At 45.1% G+C, this 27806-nt stretch overlaps 1 protein-coding gene across 10 annotated transcripts in view; it reads right to left on the reverse strand.

Moving 5' to 3' along the window:
* Nedd4l (NEDD4 like E3 ubiquitin protein ligase) overlaps positions 1 to 27806 on the reverse strand; it is a 322257-nt gene that overhangs the window by 33729 nt on the left and 260722 nt on the right. For 8 of the 10 annotated variants that reach the window (XM_052201449.1, XM_052201453.1, XM_052201450.1 and 5 more), the window contains 8 exons: positions 26330 to 26496; positions 19219 to 19354; positions 18022 to 18198; positions 15384 to 15458; positions 8597 to 8728; positions 7987 to 8106; positions 6810 to 7007; positions 2057 to 2134 (listed from right to left, as the gene is read on the reverse strand). In XM_052201449.1, coding sequence (XP_052057409.1) covers positions 2057 to 2134; positions 6810 to 7007; positions 7987 to 8106; positions 8597 to 8728; positions 15384 to 15458; positions 18022 to 18198; positions 19219 to 19354; positions 26330 to 26496 — 1083 coding nt within the window. Of the gene's footprint in view, positions 1 to 2056; positions 2135 to 6809; positions 7008 to 7986; positions 8107 to 8596; positions 8729 to 13391; positions 13452 to 15383; positions 15459 to 18021; positions 18199 to 19218; positions 19355 to 26329; positions 26497 to 27806 lie in introns of all 10 variants that reach the window. The other 2 variants (XM_052201459.1, XM_052201451.1) reach the window with 2 other exon arrangements.

The following is a 27806-nucleotide window of genomic DNA, read 5'->3' on the forward strand; positions in this document are numbered from 1 at the left end:
ATATGCACAGACTCCAGGCAAAACAATACTACAATAAAAATAAACCTAAGAAACATTTGTAAAAGAGTTCAGCATAGAATGTTCACTTAGTTAAAACTCCTGCTGTGTACTTCAGGGAAGGAGGAGGAGGGTTTGTATAACTATATCCTCTGGAGATAAATCTTAGGGAAAGAGATAGGTGTTGATCACTCTTTTTGGAGAAGTTCAAGGTTAAAAAAATATATCCTGACCATGATCTATCTAAACAATAGGTACAGGCTCCCTGTGGTCTCAGACTTTCCACCTATCAAGGGTTCTAAGACTCTGGTCAGAGTCAATAATCAGAAATGTGGATACTAGCCCCAATCTTCTCTAGCTCAAATCTGAGAAGTACTGACTCCAAAAGAGAAGCATTTGTAAGAATAATAAATCACACAGTAAGTGGCTGAGCAGCCCCAGCACTGAGGACTCTCATCATGTACACAATGGAACTAAAAGACTTAGGCAACCAATCAGCTTTGCCTTCCTTCCTCTGCCTGTGTATGTGTGTGTCTATCCCTGCTTGCGCGTGCGCACAGGGCAGGAATGGGTGTGGAGCGCTGAGGTGTCTTCTTTGATGGTTCTGCGGTCTAACAAGGTCTCTGGGAGCTTTCCTTTCCGTCTGCTAGACAGTTGGTGCTGGGGATTGCCTTTCTGCCTCTCCACACACAGCTTACAGGAAGGATGCCACATCCACTCGTGGGGCTCTGATGTGGGCTCTGGGGATCTGAACTCAGTCCTCGTATGTCCACAGCAAGTGCTTCACCTGCTGAGTCACAGCCCCAACATTAGGGTAATAGTTAAGATAAGGTCAGCACACCTCACCTTGACTCAGAAAAAGGAAAGATTCAGGCACTAGATTTCCTCTTGTTTTTTGAGGGGTGGTGTGTGTGTGTGTTTCTGCATGTTGTGTTTTGTATGTGCACATGTCTTTGCAGATGTGCATGCCCATGTATGTGAAAGTCTGAGGAGGGCCCTGGGTATCCTGTTCATGCTCCACCTAGTTTCTTTGAGACAGGGTCTTTCTTTGATGGAGCCTGGAGTTAGTTGGGTAGCGAACCAGCTCCAGTGACCCTCCCATCTGCTCCCTGTAGCACCACGCATGTGGCCAAGTCTAGCTTTTCCTGTGGGTCTCAGAAATTAGAACTCGGATCCTAACGCTTGTGTGGCAAGCACTCTGGCACACTGAGCCATCTCTCAGCCTAAGAGATTTTCTTAGACTTTCAAATGGTTCTTCTTATCCTTGGGAAATACTAACAACTTCCATTAAAAACAGTTTATTTGAGGTTGGGTGCCGTGGTGTGTGTCTGCTATCCTAGAACCCGGGAAGTAAGAACAAGGGGATTTTGAGTTCTAGGCTGGCCTGGACCATCTAAATGAATACTAGAACTCTAAACCAAAACCAACCCAACCCAACCCTGTCTCCTCATCTCCAGCATTTTTTATGAAGGGTGAGCGGTTCAAGAAGGCAGATTGTACAAGTTTCATTCCAAACCCAGTACAGACCAAATCATATTATGCCTCCGAAGAGGAACAAAACTGCAAAACAAAACAAAAATCAAAGCACTCCCCTCAGGTTCATAAAGAGCCCACAAGAAAGAGGAAAACACTTTAAAAAATATCAACAGGTGAGTGACTTTAGAGAAGTCTTCTGATTATTTGTGCTTTTCCTTCCGCAATATTTCATGGCTTTTGTTCTTAGGACTTTGTCTACAGTATAGCTGGAGCTCCAGACTTGCTAAGTTACAAAATACATGCATGCTGCTTAAATTGCCACCTGCAGTATATGCCCCTTGCACATGTCCTATATCAAAAAACAAACTCCCACTAATGGCTAGTAATTAAAAGCCCTCTAGTACAAGCACTGGCTTGTAATGTACTATAATGTACCTTTCCAACTGCCCTGACACCTAACCCTTATAAGGAACATTGACCAATGGACCCAGAAAGCCTGGGGTAGGGGGCACAGACTTCCCGTGAATACCGAGAGGATAATCACACATTTCTGGACCATTTCATGTCTCTGCAGTATACTCACAGGAAGAGGGCCCAGGTCATTGGGGTTTAAAGATGCTTTTGACCGCATATGTACTGGAAATTTCAACCGTGGATCTTCCTGCAGGAAAAAAATGGACATGACAGCTGTTAAGAGGGATTCCCTGTGATCACTCACTGGCACCTTCCTGTCCTCCGTGTTTCAAGACACCTGGGAGGGATCCCAGCTGTCTTCTTGGTAGAGAAAGCTTGGTTACCAAGTCTTAGGAAAGGGGAACAAGGCTCCAAAAGAAGGTTAACTGTTTCCCCAAGACTCAGAGAAGACAAAAGGGGAAAAGGCAACCGGCTTGGGAGACGCATGACTGTCCTCCTGAGACGGAGAGGGGTGACTGTTCACAGTCTCTAAATGTGATCCTTTGAGAACAGCATTCCTCAACACTTGGGCTTCACCGCCTTCTTCTGAATCTGTCTGACCAGAAAGTCCGTGTGCTATTCCAGAGATAGCCTGCTTCATCCTATGCTAGCAGACGACATGAGTGAGACTACTGATGAAGCTCTGATGGTTAGGTTCCTGCTCCTGTCTTAACATAAAATCTGTAAGCATTTTTCCTTAAAAGATATGCTCCTAAGAGGCCAGAGAAAAACCAAGGAAAGAAATATGTACTCTGTCATCTTCGGTCATGTTTTCTCCTTTGCAAAAAGTAGTTTTTTTTTGCATCTGATCTTGCAACCTCCCTTGTCTCTGTTCCTTTAGAAAAACAATATCAGAGACTCAGTTTCTCAAATGCGCTTGCCCAAGGGAAAGGATCCAGTGTTGGTATTTGCCCCTTACACAGAGACAATTGGGGCTTAAAGAATCCAAAGCTTAGAAAACAAATAAAACTCAAGAGCAATACCCAGTCAACCGGAACAATAACACCATCAACCCAGGTAAAAGCAAGCTGTTGAGACATTTGACACTCCTCCATCTCATCAAAGCAAATAAAGGCTGTGCTGCTGCCAAATTAACAAAAGGCTTACTGCTTCATCGACTTCCAGGGTCATCAGTGAAACCCGGAGCGCTGGCTTCCAACAAAGTGAGAGGTTTTTGGAAGCAACAAGAATAGAAAAGGGTACAAGCAGCCCCGGCTCTACAAGCGAGAGTAGATTTCAATCGAAGACATAAATCATCACAGTGCCTTGTGAGGAACGTTGACCCTGAAGCTAATGCATCTTTCAAAAGGCTGAGATGTAGTATTTCCAGTATTCTGTAGCACATGGCAGCACACAGAGGTATGCCAGGATTTAGGATTTAGGAGGCCAAGAAGTTGATAATTAGGATATCACTAGGAGCTGCTGGCTAACTGGCCAGAAGACTTAAATGAACTTCACTAAAGTTAGTGTTTAGTGTTAACTCTGAGATGGGACAGGCGAGATACCACGGCTGTCAGGATTCTTGAAATGCCAGGTAGCTAATGACCAAGTCAGGTTTACAGAAAGCCCAGGGTGTCTATTAAAGGTGGGGATTCTGGGCACTTTAACCAGAAAGGCCAGCCAGGGAGTGAAGTCAGCTGTGCAAGACGGGTGGCTCTGTGGACCACAGAACAGTGATGCAGGTAGGAAAAAAGGAAGATGCCAGGTAATGGCAAGTACCAGGTCCTGGGGGAGTGGGAAGAGGCTGGAGTGCTCCGCTTTGCAGGTCTGCTAAAATGGCTTTGCGCGGAAGTCACACTTCAGAGCCTGGGCAGGCCCCGGATTCGTATTTTATCACAGTACAGTAGTCAAAAACATAAATGTCTGCAGCTTCCAGTAGTCTGTGTATGCACACCAAGTCGTGGTAACCACTGAGGCTGCTATCCCTTGGACAACCCAAGGAGGCGGGACAAGTGACAGACATGGCAGCTGAGGTCTGGTGACACTTAAATGGGGAGATGGGATACTAATGAGATCTTCAATGACAAGAGCATCAAGCAAGCAAGGAGATGAAACACACTCGCCATCTCTGCACTCCCTCTGGGTAGGTGTGTGTGCATAAATAGATAAAATACAGGAACACTGACTAGAAAATCCTAAATGTGCCTTTTTTTTCTCCTTTAGTCTCAGCCGTCACACTAGGTTATAGTCACTTTGGTTAGTGTGAACTTGGGTAGCTGTAATTTAACTTCAGGCATAAAGTCTGTTGTAAAGAAAGGCCAATGCTTTGTTCTGTGAAACACATCAATATCTGAACACACACTCTTTCAGCGGCTCCCTTAACAAGGGGGAGTGAAGAAGGGTCTCTAGTGACTCCCAGCATACATTGCTGCTGGTGAGGCCGAAGCCATCCATTATTAATTTTTTTTTTTTAAAAAAATTGTGGTCAGATTGAATTCCAGTTAGACTGCTGGCACACGGCCTTCATCACCTGTGTGGATAAAGGCTGCGCACTGTAGATACGACCCTAACTGACTCACTCTCCCGGTGTAAGGGGGTGGTGGCCCGAGTCTTCTCACGCTTCTAGGGAAGGTCAAGAAGCAATAATAGAGGATGACAGGGTCAGAAGTGTGATGTCCACTGCAGTTTGTCCTATCGGTTGTTTTTCCTTTTTCTGTTACAACACTCAAATCTAAGAAGACCATGCTGCCCTCACTGAGCCTCACAAGGCCAGCTGCAAACCTGCCTGAATCCAGAAAGCATCTTTTCCCTTCCCGCCTCTCCCACCCCTTGGCGTGACGGATACGCAGTTCCAAATCTGTTTTTCACAATGAGGATGCGGTACGGTGTCTGTGTCTTTGGGCGAGATCATACAGCTGTGGGAACACACCTGCCTGCTGAGGAAGGGAGGAATGACGAGGGAATTCCAGTCGCTGCCTAAGGATTTTCTACAGTAGCAGCAAGGAAGTGTCTCAATAAAGTTAATGTTCACACGAGCAAATCGGTCAATCAATAGCAAGAGTCTGGGTAAAGAGAGGCAACTGGTAATTAAACGCAGGTTTCATTTGGCACCGGTGCCAGCGGTAAATAAAGTGAGTGCTATTTAAAATCAATCCTGCCCAGCTGTACTTACGCTGCAGTTGGGGCGTGAAAGACTGTGAAAAGGTTAGGGGATTCCATTACTAAGCTAGTTCATATTACTAAAATCATAGCTTATGTTGGCAAGCCATAGTGGCTCCATTCACTAATCCTCTGACTTTTATGATATTTATCCCCTATCTCTGGAGCTCCAATTTTCTGGCTAAGGGTTTGGAACCCCAGCGGTGTTATAGAAAATGGGAACAACAGAAGGACAGCCCAGGTTCTGTGTCAGTGACAGAAAAAAAAAAAAAAAAGACCCCAAACCAATCTCTACGGTTCTACTTGCCAAAGAGCCTGCTCTCTTGGCCTACAGGCCTGTAATACTATCTCCCCACTCAAAGGTGAGTCAAACAACCCTTCCTGTCATTCTATGCCTCTGAAGTAGTTATCGGTTTACCAGATGAATGTCATCAGACCTCGATGGTAAGGCCCTTGGCAGGTAGGTAAATTCCTTTTCTGCAAAACAGGGAAGAGCCCCGGAGCTTGGTTCAGTTCTCACTGTGGGGTGTCTGGAAATTTGAGTGCATTCCTGATTGTCAGTATATTGGAGGGTCATGGCAGCCAGTAGCATTCAGTGATCGGAGCCAAGGATGTTGAGCACCCCACAGAGGAAGGCACAGGCCTGCCCTGCCTGCCAAGAACGCCCTTGTTGGGGACATGCTGCACCTCAGTCCACAGGAGTTTAGGGAGTACTCTGATTCTCAAGGGATTGAATTAACATTACACCATAGACTGAGGGTAACTGATAGCCAAGGTCACCTTGGTCGAAACCTTTTCCTTAACCCAATACCGCTGTTCCATCGGCTGGGCGGTCACCACAGCTAGAAACAGGAACCGGTAGTACACTCGCAAAACCGATCCAAGACGGAAGAGGGGTCCAGAGGTTTCAGGTTAGTTCTGCACACCGAGCACAGATGCTGGAGGGGCAGCATGGATCCCCAAGTTTGCTCTGCACAATCATAATGGATGGACAGAAAAACGAAGTTCCTGCTACATCAAAACCAACCAGAAAGAAGAGAAGGAATTCTGCTCAAGTAGAGGGTTAGGGACTATAATGGAGGAATGTGGACTTGGGGTCAGCGCTCTGTGCTGCCTCGAAGAAGCTAGCTGGGTAGGCTGAAGAAACAAAGAACAGACAGAGGAACAGAGAGATGCCTGTTCACCTTGGCCTCAACTCATTTCTCCCAAGTGCAACGCAAAGGCTCTTTCACACGTGACTGGAAAAAGATCAGCGTGGCAAGAAAATCAGTTTGGTCAAAATGGTGCCTGGGAAGAACAGTCAAGTCTTCACCAGGTCATTAGGGCAGTCTTAATTCATGGGAAAAAAAAAAAAAAGGAAAGAAAACGTAGCACGGAAATACAGAACATTTGCCTGAAATGACCACTAGACAGAAAAGGGTGTGCACTGCAAAAAGAGACAGGGAAGACACTAGTTTCAGATGTTACCATTCCTAATACAATGACTAATGGCCTGAGATCTGTTACAATAAAGCCAAAAGGCTAGCAGTGTGAAGGCTGCCCTTGCCCCCAAGCAGAACAAATTATTAAAACCAGAGCTTTCCAGGACTGCCACACCGGTAGGTATAGGACCCCAGTGGTCAGCAGCCGCGTCTGAGCACCCAACGCGCCCATTGGCCCCTCAGGACACTTGCTTCAGTGTTGGTGATGAAACTCCTCTAGAAGGACCGTGAGGATCCAGTCGAAGACAAAGAACTAGCCGGAGCTCATGGTGAAAACGGAGCCAAGTAAAAGCAGGGCCTTACCCAGGTTGTAGTCTTTGTGTTATGGTCAATGAAGAAGGGTCGGCCGTTCGGCGCTATCCTCATCTCCCAACCTGGCGGCAGGAAGCTCTGTGTGACTTTGTGTTGTGGTTTGGGGGAGTTGTAAGGTGAAGGCTGAGGGGACTGTGGGTTGGAAAGGGTATCTTTCACGGCACGGCGTATGGGTGAATCCTTCGCACCCTAAGGAACAATAACGAGTGTTAGAACTCTTCACCACGGGCCAATCCAACAAGTCACAATGCAGCCGGTATGGTAGAAAGCTCTTCCTCAGAGACCAATGAGGGAGAGGCTCCCCCAAACCCCCATTTCTCCATCTACTTTCAAACCAACCCTAACTTTACGCTTTTCTATTGGTTAGATATGCAAAAATATCAAGGGTGAACAGCCACAATGCTTTGCCAATCATGTCTGCCACAAATACCATTTTATGGATGGAGATTTTATAGCAGAGCAAGACAAGCCCTTGCTCTCAAAGAGCCCATAGTCTAACAAACACACAGCCTGAGTTTAGAGCCCAGAAGGAGACCTCTACCGGTGGTGGCAGCCACTTGGAATGACAGTGATGACCCACATCCCGGATCACCTGCTCCCACTGTGTAGGAGCTTGCCTCAGAGCACTTCAATTTACTCATGTCTTCTCTGGCTTTTGAGTGCTGTTTATGATGTTCAGGGCGGCCACGAAAACATGACAAGGAGAGCGTGCAAGCAGATGTCCAGCAATGATGTAAGAGATGAAAATACACACTAGAAACACGTACCCGCCCAATGGAAGACCCTACAGCCAAAGAAAATATGAACAAGGCGATCGCTATGCTCTAAAACCCAACAGAAGCATGGCTGCTCGGAAGGACGATGAGATCTGATGGCAAGAAGGAGCAGACACGACAGAGATGGTACAGGCTGAGCAGAGAGTGAGTGCGCCAGTGGCCGCGCATGGCATGGCGCCCGCCAAATGAGAATGAAGATTATGAGAGAGTCCAGAATGGTAGCTGGCCGAGACACAGAAGCATGGCAGCCTGCGCAGAGCAGCCTTCACCACCAACGCAGGACTGCCCAGTGTGGAGCTGCCTCAGGAGCAGAGTCCAGTTGACAGAGAAGAGGGAATGAAGAGAAGCCACAGGACAGAGATGACCCTGGTTAGACGAGGCGGCCTTCTCACCTCCAGTGGGGCAGATAAAGTTACTGTTGGCGAGCTGAGGCTACGGGGCCGGCGGATCTGGGGTTCGACTAGGTGGTTGTTACTGTTTGTGGCTGCTCCGGAGGCACCGTCTTCTGCAAGCTATTTCGGAGGCAAAAACAGGTTAGCTTTGTAGGAGGATCTCCCTGTGTGTGATTAGGAGTATGAACCCCAACAACAACAACAACAACACACATACAACCATAATTAACAGGCCTGGCCTATTTAAAAGATAGAGGAAGTAATTAAAGCTAATAATGGTGGGGGCAAAGATTCATTCAAGAGAACAAAAAATAAGTCGCTGGCCAACTAAAAACTAGCTTAGGGAAAGAGATTCGGGGTGTGGGAGAGGGAGCTACCCATGGTCACAAGCTCACTTTCTGAATATATTTTTATGTCATATTAAAGTATAGGTATCCGAGGACCAAAGTCTTCCTCAGGCAAACATTCTACTGAGAGTAATATGTCTTTGGTGAGATCTGCTTTAAATGTAGGCCCTTCACAGCAGGACATGAACACCATGCTAGGATGCTGCTCTCGGCATCTTGGCTGCTAAGGCCCTCCAGTCTGGGTTGGATGGCGATCTTCATACCTGCATGATTGGTCGAGTCCAGGTTGTGGTTCGATTGTTATGATTGACATAGTATGTTCGTCCCTTAGCATCTTTTCTTTCTTCCCAGCCTGAAGGCAGGCCCGGCGTAGTATGTGCATAGGCCACTGATGGCTGTTTGTGCAAGAAATCATCATTATTTAACAACCAGAATTTGTCTTCTGACAAGTTTAATAAAGTAACATACCTAGAAATTATGTTTCTCTGGGCAAGATAAGTTAATGCTGTTTGTCCAGAGGAAAACCGAAAACCAAACAGAAAACCAAACAAAACCCTCAAACAAAGAGTATCTGGAAGTCAGAAACAAACAGACTCTAAGAGCTTCAATGTTCCTGTGAGACAAAAGGCATCCACATTCTTACAAAATCTTCTCTTAGCTGCTGAAGTCTTCAATACAGAACCATTACCAAAATGTCAGTAAAGAAAGTCTCATAATCTGGTCCAGTTGCTAAAGTTCACTGCTGAACTACATAGTTCAAAAGAGAATTTCAAGCTGACCGACGCTTATGCCCAGAAGAGAAATGACTGCTCTAGAAACTTAGACAGCTGGCTGCCCCAGATGCTCAGTGCACAGTTCTTCCTGAGGCCCAGCGTGCACAAACTTTCAGGGCGAAATGTGACAGAGTCTCTCTTCTGACTTGCACTCCTGTGTGGAGGCATAATCTGCAGGCTCCCTATTGTGTCTATGCTCCTCAGCCCAGGAGGTCCCCTAGTACCCTAGTGTTTATAGCAGTGTAATGACATAGATTATATCCCTCCCACAGTCTGTGATGTCTAGCTGGAACTATAAATAGTTAGTGCAAATTCTTTATTCTTTATTCTCTGTCTGTCTGTCTGTCTGTCTGTCTTTCGAGAGAGGATTTCACCATGTAACCTTGGCTGGCCTAGAACTCAAATGTAAACCAGGAAGGCCTTGAACTCATAGAAAGCCTGCCTTTGCCTGGCCAGTGCTGGCGTGTGACGCCCCACCCAGCACGAATTCCATTTTTTTAAATGAAGAATTAGTGAGACTGTGGCTTGTGTAGTAAGAGGTAGTGTGAGAAACAGAGCCGGGGTGAACAGGTGCTAAGAGTACACAGGGTGACTGAGTGACTGGCAGGAAAGGGATGCCCAGGGCGAGCACAAACCTCAGAATGCCTGCATCCGTGACTCTGAATCACGCATTGTGCTGGGGAAGCGAGGATCTAGGAGAGACGCTCAGAAGGACAGTACCCACAGGGCCAGCAAGACTGCCGGGAGTTTGAAGAACAGAGGACAGCTCTGGGTGGGTGCTGCTTTCTTTAGCGGGGTCTTCTCCCACCAGCCCTCCTGAGTACCTCAGCTGGTGCTGCTTTCTTGGAATTAGGCTGATGATGTGATTCTTCTCTTACTGAGCCTTCTTTCTGTCCGGCCCTGGCTACCTTGCTTACGACTAACTACTCTGATGAAGGTCCCAGCCACAGAGTCCTCAGTTCCCTGGGACCCTGAATTAGAGAAAAAGCAAGAACATGCATATCGCATTTACCAAGGCCTGCGACTGAAGAGGGCGTCTGTGTGCTTTCCACGCTGAACAGTGCACGCCAGAAAAATTAACTTGAAAACTAACTGGGAAGCAGCTGACTTCTGGTTATTTCTAAGCCATGTTTATCAGGCAGGAACAGAGTGTGTGTGTGTGTGTGTGTGTGTATACACACACACACACACACACACACACACATATAGAACCTTCCTGCTAAAAATGCTCCTTGATATTTCCCCCAGAGAAGTCCCAAAGGATCAGGGAATTCCAAGAGCAACTAACCATACCGCATCCTGTATCCAGGAGCAAGACAACGTCCAACAAAGAGATGTAAGCTTTTGTAACCATGAAAGACAGACCAAGTGGTCCACAGCCTAAATGGAAGACACCCGCAACAAAGCCCTACTTTCCTTCCAGTAACCCTTTCATCTGGACTGGCTGGGCATACTGTCGTCTAAGCAAATAGACAATACTTTTGGCAAAATACATTTGACTTACTGTGGCTTATATGAGCACAATTGCTTTAACATTACACCGCACCTGTTACTGTTCTCCTTTTTTTGATGAGTCATGTTTTAGGGAGAGGCCATTTGATAGGTTCTCTGAAAACTCAGAGTTCTAGAAACTTTAACAAACAAACATCGGCAGCATCCATTCCTGGAAGAGACAACTTTCGAAGCCACTGACAACCCTAATGGCTCAGATGTGCTATAATCTCAGAACTGAACTGTCAGCTGCAAGAACTTCCTGCACGGGGGTTATACACACAGAGCTCTACAGGTAACAGAACTAGTTACACAAAGGAGGCTAGCAGAGAGAGAATTCTGAATGTGTCTAAGATGACCATTCTCCCTTCAACCGGAAATTGAATAGACAACCCATAATTTAGTCACATCTATGCAAGAAGCTGTAATTAAAAAAATATGTCCTGACAGCATTCTCTCAAGTCGAGCATGTAGAACAACTTGTGCCAATGACTCTGGCTACGACTAAAATAAGGCCACCCAGGACACATGGCCAGCCATGACAAGCCTCTGCCTCACCAGACACCTCTTGGGAGGGGCCCAGGCTTGGGTCCACTGATTAGACTTTTATTACTCTACGTGAACGATGCCTCAGCTCATCTCAGTCAACAGGTTAGGCAACCCAAACGTAAGCTGAACTCAACATCTGAGTTTTCATCCATAATCAAATACACTGCTGAGTGCCAGGATCCCAAATAGGCCCTCCCTCCAGCCCCACGGTGACCGTGAGCCTCTCACTACAGCGAAGAACAGGATCATGCCGAGGCTGAGGAAGTCTGACTATCCTTTGATACTGGGCATCATAGATTCTCTGACTCACCCACACCCAGTCGCAGTGCTATCTCAGGATATTTTTAGAATCTCTTCAGTGAAGATCAAAGGACTTTGCTCCCTCGCTCTTTCTATCTGAAAGGGAGAGCCCTGGGGCAGTCTGTGATAAAGTGACACTGTGTACAGACTTTTGCCATAAATCAAAAGGTCAGGATTCCTCAGATGAGGATCAGCCCTTTTAGGAGAAGCACTACATAGAAGGATGGTTACCACATAGAGTAGACAGTGGGGGAACGCTCGTCAGCATGGGGAACGTGTATAAACTGTGGTGTATTTTCACCACTGAATGCTGAGTGATTATTAACATAGCTGAGAAAAGCCGACCTAAGTTAAAAATAGTTTTCTGAGCATTATGCATACAACATCATGCTGAGGTTTCTTCCCAATAAAGAAACAGCGCCTGCGTGTATAATCACAGCACATGTATGTTTGGCAGGGCACAGGAGTGAGGTGATAATTTATAGGAAGCTTCTGCCCAGCATATGCATCAAAGAGGAGGTCAGAGGGGAAAGTCACACTGGGAGGCAGAACAGAAAATAGAGAAGATGGGAGAGAAAGGAACATGGTCCTTCCAAACCTCTGTAGGTACTGAGAAAGCATGGTGGTATATCATAGAGCATCTAGGAACTACCACTGACAAGGCTTCAAAAATAAAAGACCAAATTCACTGACGGAGGAGAACACGGACAGAGAGAAGGCTTAAAAGGGCTGTCCCAGAGGCACATGGGTTTGCCTTCAGATGGATGACCATGTCCTGTTGGGTGACCATTTACCACAGTCTGGTCCCAGAGTAGTTCTGCTTGCTCTTTTTCTACCATGGGCCATCATAACATTCCACAGTCATAAGCAGGTTGCAAAACCAATTAAATATAATGTATAGGACTGATACACTAGGAGGATGCTATGGGTAGGAGACAAACCATCCTATGCAATGGTCTGCCTTGTGGCTCCACTACTCAGCACAACCGTAGGAGACCAACTAACACTTCTTTGAATCCAGCTGGAAGTGGAGCCTGGCCTGACTGTTACATAAGGCACAGCGGCTTAGCAACCTTATGCTGTGCTCACAGTTCTGATTGCTAATCGGAGTGTCCTTTGTGTAACACAGAGTGCTAAGCATCCTCCGGGAAATCAGCTGTTGTGTAAGTAGTTAAAGTTATTCACAAATAATAAGCAGCCACTGGCGTGAGGAGCCAAGGAGAAACAATAAAAAAAAAACTTCTTCCAGAAGTCATCTAAGCTTGAATCAGCAAATACTGACTGGTCTGACTTCAAGGATCAGGAGAACCCAAGAGAAACAAGTAGTCAGACTGAAATCACATAGAAGCATGAATACTATCAATCAAAATGAGAAAGTAATAACAACCGTAGACACTTTCATTGAAATATCCTAATTGCTCCCTGCCCTGGGAATCATACAAACACTTGTCCGTTCTTATAAATCAGACTTGGTGTAGCAGAGGTTCCAGGTTAGGATGCGATGCAGACAATCTGGTTCCCTGTTATAAATGTGGTGTGAGAAACACGAGTGCACAGCCTCTTGCATGCCTGGGACTCACATGCACAGCCCTGAACACTCGACTCCTAGGGCTTCTCTCGCTTAACCGAGTATTCAGCAGCAAGAGAAAGCTCACCAGGAATAAAGACACTGTCAAAACTCTACTGGAAATGCTTGGATTAAGCACAGTTAACCAGGCTTGATGGTACTTCTAATCGAATTACACAAGATGAAAAATGACTCCATTTTACCCAGTATCTTAAAGAACCCAAAATGAGAAGTTTAAGATAAGAATCGCTCATGTCTCTCTACCATAGAGAAACTGACCTGGTTTTGAAAATGGGAGGAAACATAGTCACCATAATCAAAATAATAAACCATCCCTCAGACTTTCACCGTTAGCATTCAGTAACTGGGGGGCATTACCGTTGATTCCTCACCACCCGTGACAGTTGACGAACGGGCTCGCCTAGTTGGGGTGCTGGGCTGTTAAGATAATGTACGTCAGTAACATATATTTGGGGGGGGCACCCGTTCATTGCTTAGTGAACCAGAAATCACTGCTGTGGAGAGGCTGTGCCAGGTGACGTGAGATCGATAATCCCCGCTGTCCGCCTTGTCCAAGGGAAGCTAAGCACGCCCCAGTGACCTCTCTGTGCCACCACGTCACCCCACAGAGGCTCAGGCTACATCCTTCACAGGGGTGTCTAACAGCCACGTCAAATGTGAGGTTTTGTGTTTCCACAGTCCAAAACTTAGCAGATCCTGCCATCTGTGAATCTCAGAGAGGCCACCTGGGGTCAATGCGTGCACAGCATCTTAGGAACAAGGGGACAGGCACAATCACAGTTTCCAGGCAAAGGGACTCTGTGGCCAATAAAGCTGACGCTGATTTTGAAGAGGAGAGTGAGGGTAATTGATTTCTGCAGGACAATCACAGAATCATCAGGTTGAGAATGATCCCCACCAGCTCATCACAATCTGAGGTTCTGCTTCGGGAGGTCTGAACGGAATCCACCTCAGCTTGTTATCAGCCAACCTACACAAGGGTCTCTACCACCCAATTTATTATTTTGGCTGGGACATACACAGCACTTCATTTTTAACCTTAAAATAGCAAAACCTAAGCAAAAACATCCTTTAAAGTCAGGAAAAATGTATATGAGGAAGATGGTTTCAAAAATATTAAATCTGTGGCCTATCTTCAACTTCATACACAATGAAGCAGGTCATGAAAGAGGATCTGGGGGCTGGAGAATGGCTCAGTGGTTAAGAGCAGTGACTGCTCTTCCAGAGGTCCTGAGTTCAATTCCCAGCAACGACATGGTGGCTCACAACCATCTGCAATGGGGTCTGATGCCCTCTTCTGGTGTGTCTGAAGAGAGCAACAGTGTACTCATATATATAAAATAAATAAATAAATAAATAAATAAATAAAATTTTTTTTAAAAGAAATGATCTGTAGCAATAAAAAATTGGGTGTGACAGCTCATGCTTGTGATCTCAGCACTTAGGAGGGAAAAGCAGGAGATTGTAGCAAGCTTAGAGCTAGCCTGGAATCTATAATTAAAGTTCCAGGCTGGCCTGGTGTATAGACCAAGCCTCTGTCTTAATTCCTCTCCACCCCCATGCCATCTCCCCACAAACCCACAAAAAGAAAAAAAAAAAAAGATAAAAAAGAAAAAAAGGCCAAGGGCAAACATCAAAGTGAAAATTTAAAAACCACAGAATATTTTCACCTCCCAAAGAAGAAACCAATTTATATAGATCATTTCTTGCGAGGCAATGCTCATCTGCCCTCCAATTTGATATTTACTTTAGCATACATTGGATATCAAAAACCCCCTACCACGCCCATGTGCACTCAGATTTATCATAGCTGTCAGAAGCAGAAAGCAAATGGAGCTTCATTTGCGGAGCTGCCTTTATAGTTAGCACAGTTACTTTGTGGAGCTGAGGGTTTAAGCCATGGGCAGTAGGGGAAAAAAAAAATCAGGTTGTCTCGCTGGAAGAGTTCTTCCTGTTCAAAGGGATCAGTGAGTTTACAGAGTTCGGCTATCCGAAGCTCAGCTGTGACTGCTGAGTGGACCACCCAGGTTCAGTCATACAAGCCGGGCAGAACCCGTTCTGCTGAGTGAAAAACCAGAGCAAGATTTTAGCATTGTGGAAGTTTGGTTGGTAGGTAGGATTCTAGGTTGGAAAGTCAAGACCCTTGCGCAATTTAATTAGAAAATTTCAAATATCTTGCTTATATGGTGAATGGGTCTACACAGGAAAAACTCTTTCTCAGCAGCCCTGAAGATTTTAAATCAAAGCCAAAAAAAAAAAAAAAAAAAAAAAAAAACGCCCCCAAAACCAAAAACCAAAACCAAAAACCAAAAAACAAGCCAGTTGCGAACTGGAACTGAGCGTCGTTACCGGTGGAAGATGAGCCTGCTCTGCGACCGTGTCTGTAACACTGCAGGACCGCAGCCTTGACGAGGGCTCTCTCTGCTGCAGGGGAGGGAAAGACAGGCAGTGTCAGCAGGAGTGTTCTCATACCCGGCCACATTTCCATGCCCTGCTCTCTGACACCAGGAGGCGATCAAACACGGACCAGCAGTGGCCAGCAGTGGACCAGAGTGGACAGCAGTGACCAGAGCCCTTCCAGAGCTCCGTATCAGCTCTCTGTTTTCCAGCGGATTCAGGATTTAGAAGTAAAAGGAGGCCATGACTACCGGAAGGGAGAAGAGACAGGTCCTCACGACACCCAAGAATAACAAGAGATCAACGGTCTTGCAAGCTATCTGGGATGCCAGCTCTGAGCAAATCCTCAAGTATGAAGAACAGAGGAAAAGGGGGAAGAAAAGGTGACACTTGGCTCTTTACCAGCTAACCTGTATGGCCTTCGATGGACTTAGACGCTGCCCGTCCTAAGCAGCGAGGGTTAGGGTTTGTATTTATTTAGCTTCTGAGTGGAAGGAACTCCAGGAGGAACAGGAGTGGAGCAGAGAAGTGAACACGTCCAAAGACAGTCCTGTGTGCCACACAGGATGGTCCTCTCCCTTGTTTGCCTCGTGGATCTGCACAAAGATCCGTGAAGGTCACTGGCAGAAGGCTCCTTGCTAGAAGGATGCTTAGCCACGCTAATGGCCTGTAACATGCGTGACTTTTAACACTGTATGATAACGAACAGCAAGTTAAAGTCAGGCAAAGCTAAGTGCTGGTGTCACGGACGACCCGAGCCTTCCCACGCTGGGCAGTGTGAGTCATCCTGAGGAAAGCTTTCGCTCCACTGCTTCTGAAGAGTGGCCTTGCGCATCAAAACTGGAGGAAGTTCCAAAACGATATATATGCTGTCACTCTCGGGGCTTTAGGATATGCCAGGCTTCGGGAAGCACTAAAATTCAAGAGCTCCCTACTCTAATCGTGACAAACGCCAATTCACATCAACATAGAAAACTAGGAATTTCTTTCCTACGTGGTTTATATAAATAGTATATGGCTGCTATAATTTCTGTAATCTTTTTTTCTTTGATACATTTTAAATACACGGCTTTGTGGCTCATGCTGTTTCCATGGTAACAGTTTTTACCAATTCAAATATCTCATATATGCAGCCTCTTTTCGATCCACTTAGTACTGAATTTTCAACCCCGTGGCGCTTCTCTTTTTGAAAGACTTTTATGGAATTTTAATCTGGAAGCACACAGTCACTGCCACTCATGCAGCAGAGGCCAATAGCTTCGCTTAAGAAGAACGCCATAATCGAAGGGCTAATAACTTAGTACTTAGTGGCTTTTATGTTCAATATAGTCCTCCAATCATTTTATGTTCCGTGTGCTCATCACGACGACAATCACGTGAGGATGCCGTTTCCCACATAGTGACAACTGCCATCCTCTCCAGTACATCTTTAAGTCCAACTGCTTAAGAAACATGGCGTGCACACGTGGTCTTAATTCTGTACGCACGTGAGAATGATCAACGGGCTTTACCCACAGTGCTACTCTGATACATGCTAAGCTCTTTGTGACTGACTTCATTCCTTCTCACTGAGCTGAACCTTCTAGAAAGTTTTTCTCGGAGGGCTGAGAAACCCAGGTCAAGTGCTACCTTGATGTCTGGGCCACGGTTTCAAACTTTTTCTCCTCAAGAGTTCATATGCTGGGTTTTGGGGTTTCTTCTACCCCACAGTCAAGCTTTGCAGGGGCAATCACTTAAATATCCGCTCTCCTTGTTTGTGAAATGGAAGGTAGAGGTGTAGGCAGTGTGTGTTTACAAAACTGGTTGTGAGTCTCTGGGTCCTGATTTTCAACAGGAAATGCCCTCATGGTGAAGATACTGTTTTCATGAGCCTTTTGGATAGGAATGAAATCCTACAAAGTTAAAACCAGAAATTACACAATTCACAGAATACTATTCCTTTGGATTTTTTTTCCTTTTTGTTTTGTTTTTTTTGAGACAGGGTTTCTCTGTATAGCCCTGGTGTCCTGGAACTCACTCTGTAGACCAGGCTGGCCTTGAACTCAGAAATCTGCCCATCTCTGCCTCCCAAGTGCTGAGATTAAAGGCCTGCGCCACCACTGCCCAGATCCTTTGAATTTTTTACAAACAAGAAAAAGCTGGTGACATGACACTTCTTTCTAAAAGAACTTTTTTTTTCTTTTTTTAACCTGTCAGGGCCAATTTTCATATACCTCTTGTAGAGAAGAAAATTCTTTGGAGAGCCTGAACTGACTAGAAGTAGAAGACTCTTGGATCTTCAACTTTCCTAATGCTTCCACCCTTTACTACAGCTCCTCATGTTGTAGTGACCTCCCCCTCCCCCAACCACGAAATTATTGTGTTGCTACTCTATAACTGTAATTTTGCTATGAATCATAACATAAATATCCAATGTGGGATTTCTGATATATGGCCCCCATGAAAGGGTAGTTTGGCCCCTTAACTGGTTATGACCTGTAGATCAAGAACCAATGGCCTTGGCTATTATCTGAATCCCAGAACATTCTCAAAAGCTACAATAAAGGACTGACCACCAAGGTTCAGCTTTTCTAACAATACCATGACTTACGATCAGAGAACTAAACTGTTCCCCATTGGAGTCCGGAGTGATCTGCAACCTTCTGTTCAGTTCTTCCGACAGCTCCTGGGGGCTGGTCCGAGACACTGGGGAGGCAGGAGGTGGGGGCAGAGCCAGGCTGAGGGAATCTCCCGCCATGTTTACTTCCTCTGAAATGGTTTCCCAAGGCTTTGGAGGAATCAGACACTAAGGTTAGTTCTAGGGACTGGGGATTTACCTGTCTTCCTTCTGATAAAACACACAACATTCATAACTATCAGGGTGACCATAATCAACACTTACTTAGCATGAGGCACAAAATCTTCAAGATAAACACAAGGAAGATAGGGACATTGTCCCAATAAACAGACCAGTAAACTTCACAGAGAGAGCAAATTGCTGATGTGAGTGGTCAGTTGAGGGGTGTGAACATAATGGAGGGGGAGGCAGGCCCAGTGGCCACAAACTTACTCCTGTGAACATGCACCCCCCCCCCTGCAGCTTTTTGTCAGCCTCTGTTATGAATGGATTAGAAACACTTTAAGAATTTACAAACAATTCTCATATGGTTTTCTTTTTCTTTTTTCTAACTGCCATAAGGGTTCTTAATGAAAACAGCTTAGTTCTGCAGAAGAACATTCAGTGACTCTACTTTGAAACCACTAGCTTGCTGTTCTAATGCCAGTCACTGATACCTGCATTTTGTGAATGATCTCCTAACACAAGGTCAACAATGATCAGTCATCAGCATCAAGTTAAGATCAATTCTGACTTGTTGCTTATTTCATCTCCCTTTCCAGTAACACACTGCTGTTTATAGAGAATACTTATCAATATTCCAATCAACTCAGACCTGTACATTTTTTGGTAATATCTCCTAAGATGTCAAGCGATTCATTAGAAACTTGTCCATGAGACCCAAACAAGTGACTGAGCTCCCTCTATTCCTCAAATGACAACTTTAGTGTTGTGTCATGAGATAGGTTATGTTCCCGGGGCAAAACCATGTAAGACCTTCACACCAGAATCAGGCTCTCCCCTTGATATTGATACAAGTTTCTGGGCTTGGCCAAACATGGTTTCCACAAGCATTTTCTAAGTTAGTCATGATCTTCACGTGCAATACACAGTTTACCGAGAGGAAAAAATAAGATACAAAATCACCCTGGGGATCATGGGAAGATGGGGCAACTTAGCTCAACAGCATACCTCAGGGCCTTCTCCACCGCCTTCAGAGGCCTCAGGCTCCAAATCCTCACTAATGTGCCTCCGAGAGCGGAAGCGTCGGTGTGCAGCCTCCTGGTTGATCTGCCTAATGTTATTGTCTGACTCTGAGGACACGTCCCTGAAAGGAAGGCGAGGAGATGTGAGAAGAGAAGGGGTATTCAGAGCGAGCCCTCCCACAGTCCAGCCCTCACTGTGGGCCATGCACCGACTAAGACGTCAATGTCAAGCAACCAATACTGGAAGTCTTCCTCCATCTTCTAACTAGACCATACTGAGGCTCACCCTAACCCCCAAAAAACAGCTTCAGTGTATTGTTCAAGAGTTAGCACATCTTTCAGACATATACAGCTGTCCTTCTACATCCATGGGGGATTGGCTGCAGAGCCCTTCCTATCCCCTAGACTTCAAAATCCTATATGTTCGGTCCCTAAAAAGGAACAGCTGTTTAAACAGAACACACGTACAACTTCTGGTGTACTTTAAATCACCTCTGGATGGCTTACTATGCCTCATACAAAGGAAACATTCCACAAACAACTTATCCTGCACTGTCTAGGGAGCAAGGAAGACAGACCACTGCTCAGGGTCAGCACAGGCCTAATATATTTCTCTCCAATAGTTATGTCCTAGGCTCAGCTGAACCCACAGGTGTGGAGGCAGTGGGGACTGCGGATGGCCGCTCCTCAAGCTATACTTCAGTATTTGAGAAGAGAAAGCCAGGTCCTTCAGTCTGTGACAACCCGGTCCTTTGGAAGGAAGTGACAAGCTCACACACGCAGCCAGCAGGTCCCTTCTAGGTCTACCCAGCAGTGACAGAGCAGCTAATCTGGGCCATCAGTAATTGACTGAAGAGCAAGCACTAAGAGCACAAATTCAAGGCTGTGGTCCCAAGCGGACGTCTCCTGTGGTGTGTCTTACTTTTAGCTGCTTTCTGTCTCATTTTGACAAAAGCCTCACATCTTAAGATTGCAACCCCTCCAAGTGTGCACCAGGGGCTGACCTCCCAGACAAGCCTGTAACAAAGCACTGCACTGTCACAGCTCATTTGTTTGTATTGGACTAAGGATTTTAAGTTAGGATCCAAGTTAAGAACTTATCCTTAAAAATGACCAAATCGACTGTATCTTAAAACTACTTTGCAGAACACGACAGGTGATGGTCTTTCGGGGGAAATCTCAGCTACACAGGTCTAAAGGTCCTTCACAGGTACTTGCAAACATGTTTCAATCTGACTCCACATCCAATGAGTGCAAATTATGTTTCATGTTAATATTCCAAAATGGTTGAGAATTTTAGTTCTGGTGAACAAATAGATACCTATTAATCGACAGCCTAACTATAAATTCTTTCTAAAGTAAGGATTTAGAGTTTCCAGTACTTTCAAACTCTCTCATATCCCAAATAAAGAACCCCCGGGACCTCTGAGTAGCAGATAGATTCAACAAGCCACAGTGTCAGAGGACAATAGTCTAAACAGTCAACTATTTCTATCAAACATCTTTGCACTATCAACTTTAGGGCTAAAGGAGGTAGTGTGAAAGTTAGTTTCTATTTAATCCACATGTAAATTATAATTCTTTAATTACTAAGATCTGAATTAAAGACATTTTATTGTATTTGAATATACATCAATTTGTTGCATTAACAAAACATTGTTACATTAAACATAATCAGAATAAACTTGTATACTAGAGGTATCTTCAGAAAATTGATATTACTATAGATATAATTATTATAATCAGGAAGTACATACATATAGTAATAATGTTTCTTTTTTTTTCCCAGTCAGGGTTTCTCTGTTTATATATATATATATATTTATTTATTATATGTAAGTATACTGTAGCTGTCTTCAGACACCAGAAGAGGGCGTCAGATCTCCTTACAGATGGTTGTGAGCCACCATGTGGGTGCTGGGATTTGAACTCATGACCTTCGGAAGAGCAGTCGGTGCTCTTACCCACTGAGCCATCTCTCTAGCCCTGGTAATAATGTTTCTTAAAACACAAAAATGATTAAAAATGGCATTGTCGGCTGTTAGAAAAATACCATATTATATTCATGATGATGTATTTATTGTCCGTTTTAAAAAATGTTCAATTTTCAAGTATGAAATAAATTATTAAACAAAATGCAAAATTAGAATACACTTAAAGTCTATAAATGACCTCAGCAGAGCAGAGAGGAGGAAAGCGAGTAACCTCTTTACTATTTTAGTTCCCTTCTCTCTGTCTCTCTTTTTTAAAAATTATTATTAGACAAGGTCTCTCTATGTAGCCCTAGCTGGCCTGGAACTCACGATGTAGATCAGGTCTTTTTACTCACAAAGAGACCGCCTCCTCTGTTTCTTAAGTGCTGATATTGGGCCCTGTCTTGATGGTTAAGAATGGATCCAATTGAACTTTATTGATCACTTCCCTCACTTGAAAATACTTTACTCCACGTGTGTTTTGTGAAGACTTAAAGTCCACAGTACTCCAGCAGCTCTACACACCTGGTTAAAACAAGGGTCACAGTGAATGGACCATCACCCTGTCTCCATCTCTTGTCCCCTGAAGTATATGCGTGTCTACTACTGCAGTATTTTCGGGTGGTGGGGAGGGAAAGAATGGTGTATCTAAACCAGTAATGTCAATTTCCCATACCCAACACCCTCAGTTCATCAGCAGTAAGTATGAATGGTAACTCTGATTCTGAAATTCCAATCAGGGGCTTCGGGACAGTCCACTTTGATTGTCAGCTCGATGCATGTCTCAGAGGACTCACAAAGAGGGAAGAGGGGCCCTGAATGTGGGTTATATAACCCAAATGGCTGCAGGAATGGAATATAAGTGGAAGGATGCTGGATAACCCAGGTTTGCCCTCTCTGCTTCCAGTCAGCCTTGAAACTTATGTTCCTCACTGGCATGAGAGTCTCCTTTGGTTCGGCCCAAAGTAATAGATTGATCCAGCCCACCTCGGCTGGGAAACCATTGAAACCACAAGCCAAAATAAAATCCTTCCTCCCTGGATGAATCTTTCACAGAAGGGGAACTCCACCCACAAAACCTTTGACCCAGAATGTGTCCTGCCTACAAGATGTGCAGGGTCAAAGAAAAGAGACAGAGGGAAAGGCCAACCAATGACTGCCCCAAATTGAGACCCATCCTGCGGGCAAGAACCAATCCTGACACTATTAATGACACCCTGTTAAGCTTGCAGGCAGGAACGTAGCATAACTGTTCTCTGAGAGGCTCCACCCAGCAGCCAATGGAAAGAGATGCAGAGACTCACAGCAGAACATTAGTTGGAGCTTGTAGAGTCTTACAGAAGAGTTGGGAGAAGGACTGAGGGACCCAAAGTGGACAGGGACTCCACAGGAAGATCAACAGAGTCGACTAACCTGGACCCTTGTGGGCTCCCAGAGACTGAAACCAAAGAGTGAACACTTGCTGCACATAGGTAGCAGATGAGCAGCTTGGTCCTCATGTGGGTCCCCCAGCACCTGGAACAGGGGCTGTCCCTGAGCCTGTTGCCTGCCTGCCTGCGGATCCTGTGCCCTTAAATGGACCACCCTTTTCTGGCCTCAGTAGTCCTGCAGCGACTTGATGCGCAGGGAAGGAGAGGCTAGTGTTAGTGTTATATTGGTCTGAGGTAACTTACGCTCCAAAGAGAAGGGGAAGGCGGAATGGGAGGAGCACTTGCCTGAGGGGATACTGGGAGAAGAAGAAAGAAGGGCTGATATTGGGTTGTAAAATGAATAAATAAATGAATAAACAAGTAAATAAATAAAAGAACTATGAAAAATAATATCCCTTCTTCCCATAATTTATCTTAGATATCTGGTCACAGCAATGATAAGACAGTAGAGTAGCCAGGCTTTTCTGGTTACTATAACAATATAAAGTATGTGCACAGGGTGTATGTGTGTGTGTGTGTGGGTCTTTCCTCTGCATTTAATTATGTGAAAGAGCTGTTGACACCACCTGCAAGTCTCTACAAGTGCCAACAGTTACCAGTTAGCCTGACAAACTAAGACACAAAGGGAAATTGTCATTTTTTTCAGTAGTTAATTTTGCACACATAATTTCCCTTTGACTGCCATGGGAAATCACATGATTGACAAGAGATACCACTTGACCAATCCTTCCTCAAAACCAGGCTCAGTATCTACTAAGACTAATGCACAAGAGCAGGCCCAGCCACACAGCACTTTTTTATTAATACATTTTATTACTGTCATGTACACATGTGTGTAAAAGTATGGGGTACATGTGTTCTAGCAGGCATGTAGAGGTCAGAGGGCAGCTTTGGAAATAGGTTCTACTCCTATAGAACTGTGGGTTCTGGGGCTTCAATGCAAGTCCTCAGGCTTGGGGGCAAAGGCCCTCAGGGTCCTCTTGTCCTCCCTTTGCCTCCATGCATATGACCACCACGCATGTTGACCCAAACCAGAGGTGTGACGGGGAAACTGGGAAGACTCCATGAGTATTTTTATAATGAAAGGCTTAAAGTAAGGATTTCAGCTTAAGAAACTTATCTTACAAAATGACATTTCTTCATTTCTCAAAATTGTCATTCTTATAGCAAAAATGTACTTTACATCTGAATAAGATTAAGAACAAATCTGGGCTGGAGAGATGGCTCAGTGGTAAAGAGCACTGGCTGCACTCCCAGAGGTCCTGAGTTCAAATCCCAGCAACCACATGGTGTCTCACAACCATCTGTAATGGGATCCAATACCCCCTTCTGGTGTGTCTGAAGATAGCGACAGTGTACTCACATACAATAAACAAACAAATAAAACAAATAAATAAAAGAAATCTAAAACGAGGTGCTTTAAAAGCCACAAATAGACTTGAAAAGATGGAATGACCTCAAGGGATACCTTCTGTAGTTATGGTTCAGTGTACCAAACCATGTGCCTAAAATCACTTCCTGAAATGGCTTCTTTTGACCAGTCATTCTTTTAAAACTGCATTTTGCTGTGCTCTTGAGTGTTGGACATGATCACTACCCAGTGTCCTCAGATACCACCTCTTTTTTTTTTTTTTCCGAGACAGGGTTTCTCTGTGTAGCTCCAACTGTCCTGGAACTCACTCTGTACACCAGGCTGGCTTTGAACTCAGAAATCTGCCTGCCTCTGCCTCCCAAGTGCTGGGATTTAAGGCATGTGCCACCACTGCCCAGCCAGATACCACCTTATAATTAAGATATTTTCTCACAATATAATTTTTCTCTGAAAGGTACTGAAACCTTCTATAAAAAATCAAATTATGGGAAAAAATTTTTTTAATCTAAAAGCAAAAGATAATTGGTCTGGAGGTCCTAAGGCCTGGCTAAGTCGAACAATGCTAAGGAGAGATAATTCCAAATCCATAAACTGCAGAGGGAATGAGGCAGATGCTGTAGAAACTGACTTCTGCCAATTGAACTGCTTTCTTGCTTTTGAGATGTGCATCACACCTAAGAAGCCATACTTATGTAATTGACATCTTGATAGATTTGGGTTAAGTACCTACCCGTGAAACTATCACCCAATCTCATAGATGAGGTGCTTTATATACTTGGCAAGTGCTGCCTCAGAATCACCTCAGTAACAACTGTTCCCATCTTCCTCAGATAAAGACTTCCACGCGCTCGGCGCTCATTAATGAAGGTGAGCAATCGCTGTGTCAGCCACTGGGATTTCTTCCTGGTCCTGCTCTAAGGAGGTCACATGGCGCTGGCCACCACATAGCCGCTTCGTGTGTACTCCCATGCTGCTTAGCTAAGATGGCTGCTGCTGCTTGGCTAACGGTATAAAACCATGCCAAGGTGGGGCCAAAGGCATATCTACTCCAAATGCATATGATACTTAAAGTGACTTATCAAACTTCCAAAAGTGCAGCAATCATCAAAGAAAGACAAACAGCGATAAACCTAAAGTATTGACAAAACCACTTATATTTAAGACCCCCAACAAACTATGTGAATTTTGTCTAAGCAATAAGCTAAGGCCATGCTGGGCAGTGCAAAATGGCCAGGAACAGCGGACAGTCCCAAATATCTACTGAGAAGCCCAGGAATGACTGCCCATCCAAGGCTCCAGATTCTATAAGCTCTACCCTCAGACTATATAAAATGTCAACTGGCCAACTTGGCCACCCTCCTCCTCCCCAGTTATACAGAGGATACCTTTAAACCTTCTAAGGATTTGTAAGACCAGCGTCTAGCGTCTCTGGATATCACCTACTTAAAGAGCAGAAACTGGGAAACCTCTTTCGATTTGGGTTGAAGGGAATCGGATCACACATGTCAGCACACTCGCCTGCCTTGATTGCATTCTGAGAATTGAGCACGCATAATATCTACTTGGTAATATTAATTCTGCTCCTCTGAATGTTAATTTTTGGCTTCTCTGAAGCTCATAATGCCCAAGGCAACTTCTCCTTTCATCATGCAGACTTTGGCTCTGCCTCTTACTACACATTGAGAGATTTAAGTTTTGCTGTTCACTATGATTTAACAAAAAGCCACTTCAAAATCTTTCTTTAAAACAGTAATTGAGGTTTAACTAGGATTTATTTATTTGCTATCATCAGAACAAAAATTACTAAGGGAACAGGCATCAACCACCTCGCCCTCTCTCTAAGCTAGTAGGATGTGGAAATAAACAGTAATTACTAATTTTTGACTTTGCAAGTCTCCTGTGCAATTCTAAATAGACCAAGGCAAGTGATACAGACATGTTCTGAAAAGTAACTGAAATAAAAATAAGAGAAGCTTGGTGAGTTTCATCATCAAGTAATGCAAAAGAGTAGGGAGGTAAGACATTAAAGCAAGCTAGCCTGCCGCCGGCTTGCCATCCTCGGCCAATCAGGAGAGGGAGCTAGGAAGAGGGAAGGTGACTGCCAAACCAAAGAGGAATCCAGGAAAATCACATCTCAGTAATCCTAGAAGAGGCACAGAATAGCTCCAACCACACTGCCACAGGGCAACAGACTCTTCCTACCCCCCCCCCCACCCCCACCCCAAACGTCCTGGAACTGCCGCCACCCTTTGCTGTGCAGGGTAAGACATGGCATCCCTTCCAGGGTGAAACACTGCATCCTTGCCATCTGGTGGTACTCACATCAAGCTGGGTCGATGCCATTGCGTACTCCTGTTGTTGTGGTTGACATAGTAAGTTCGGCCTAAATTGTCCACTTTCTCTTCCCATCCTGGAGGCAGCGGAGGAGGAGGGAGCTCCTCCTGGTGCTGGGAAGCTGAGTCATTTGAGTCAACGACTTCCCATCCATGCTGTGGAGTAAAGTCAATGGGAGTCAGGAGTCTGGGCTCCAGGTCATGAGGGAAGACAATCCCAGGGTGACATCCTCTCCCTTACTCTGAGTCTTATGTTGGTTTCCTGTGTTACACCGAGATAGATTCCCTCTCCAGGAGAAAAACCAATTCAGGGTTCCAAAACTCTTTCGGGCAATGGCCAGTTAGCCATGCCAGCCTCCAAGGTGGCTGTGCCACATCTGGATACTCCATTTACTTTCTTTGCATTTAAAAGAAAAATCATTTATTTGAGTATGTGTGTTTATGTGTAAACTCACGTGTGCATACACAAGCACAAGTTTAGAGGTCAGAGGACAACTTGCGTGATTCCGTTCTTCCCTTCTACTACGTGAGTTCCACAAGGCGCACTACCATGCTGCACCGCCTTGCCTGGCCCTGTTTAGTTTCTTAAGTCACATGATAATCTTTACACATCCATTAGTTATAGTGACTCATTGATCTCTAGGGCTGCACAAAGCCCACGAGCTGCCACGACTTTCATCCTTTCAACACCACCATGAAGTATGCATATGTGCTTGAAGAGAAAGCATGGTCTAGGCTACAGCTGTAGGGACAGGGCTATTGGTCTCCAAGGAGGATGGATGGTCTGGGGCTGGTGGGAGAGGAGATGACTGTGCCATCCCCCCTTCTGTGTTGCAGTTGTGAGCCAGAGGTTGTCTTGTCTAGAAACTCCTGCAGTTGCTTAGGCATTGCACAAACAGACTGCATGGTGCCAGGATCAGAGTTACACTGTTCCGACACATATCTTCAGCATTAAGTATTACTTTGCTAACATGCCCCGGTAAAGCCAGCGGAAAATTGACCGATTCACTGGTTATGGCACTTGGAAGACAAGAAGAGAGTAAACAATTCCTTGGATTTCACACACCAATCTGTTGCTTTGCTTGGGAAATCTCAACCTCTACTCTGGCCTGCCACCCACTTCAGTCCCTGTTACTTTGGCGACAGCTGTGGAAGCCGACAGTGAAACACTGCCCGGAAAGGTGGCCTCTTGGTTGCAGGGGGTTTGGTCAACCTGTCCACCATGCATCATTCAAGTACCCCACATGTAGAACAGCTGCAAACTGATGTGAAAACAGCCAGGGAGGCCTTCATCAATGGGGGCTTTCAGAACAATACAGGAACCAAGCTAACAGAAACAACAACACTGCCTGTGGCATACGCTGAGACAGTACAATGGGACCCACAATACAGACAATACAGACACATGAAGAGTCCACAATATCAGGAAGGGGACAGGGAACATTCTTCTGGATAGCTAATTGCAA

This window comes from Apodemus sylvaticus, chromosome 13 (genome assembly GCF_947179515.1).
Source record: "Apodemus sylvaticus chromosome 13, mApoSyl1.1, whole genome shotgun sequence".
Lineage (NCBI taxonomy): Eukaryota > Metazoa > Chordata > Mammalia > Rodentia > Muridae > Apodemus > Apodemus sylvaticus.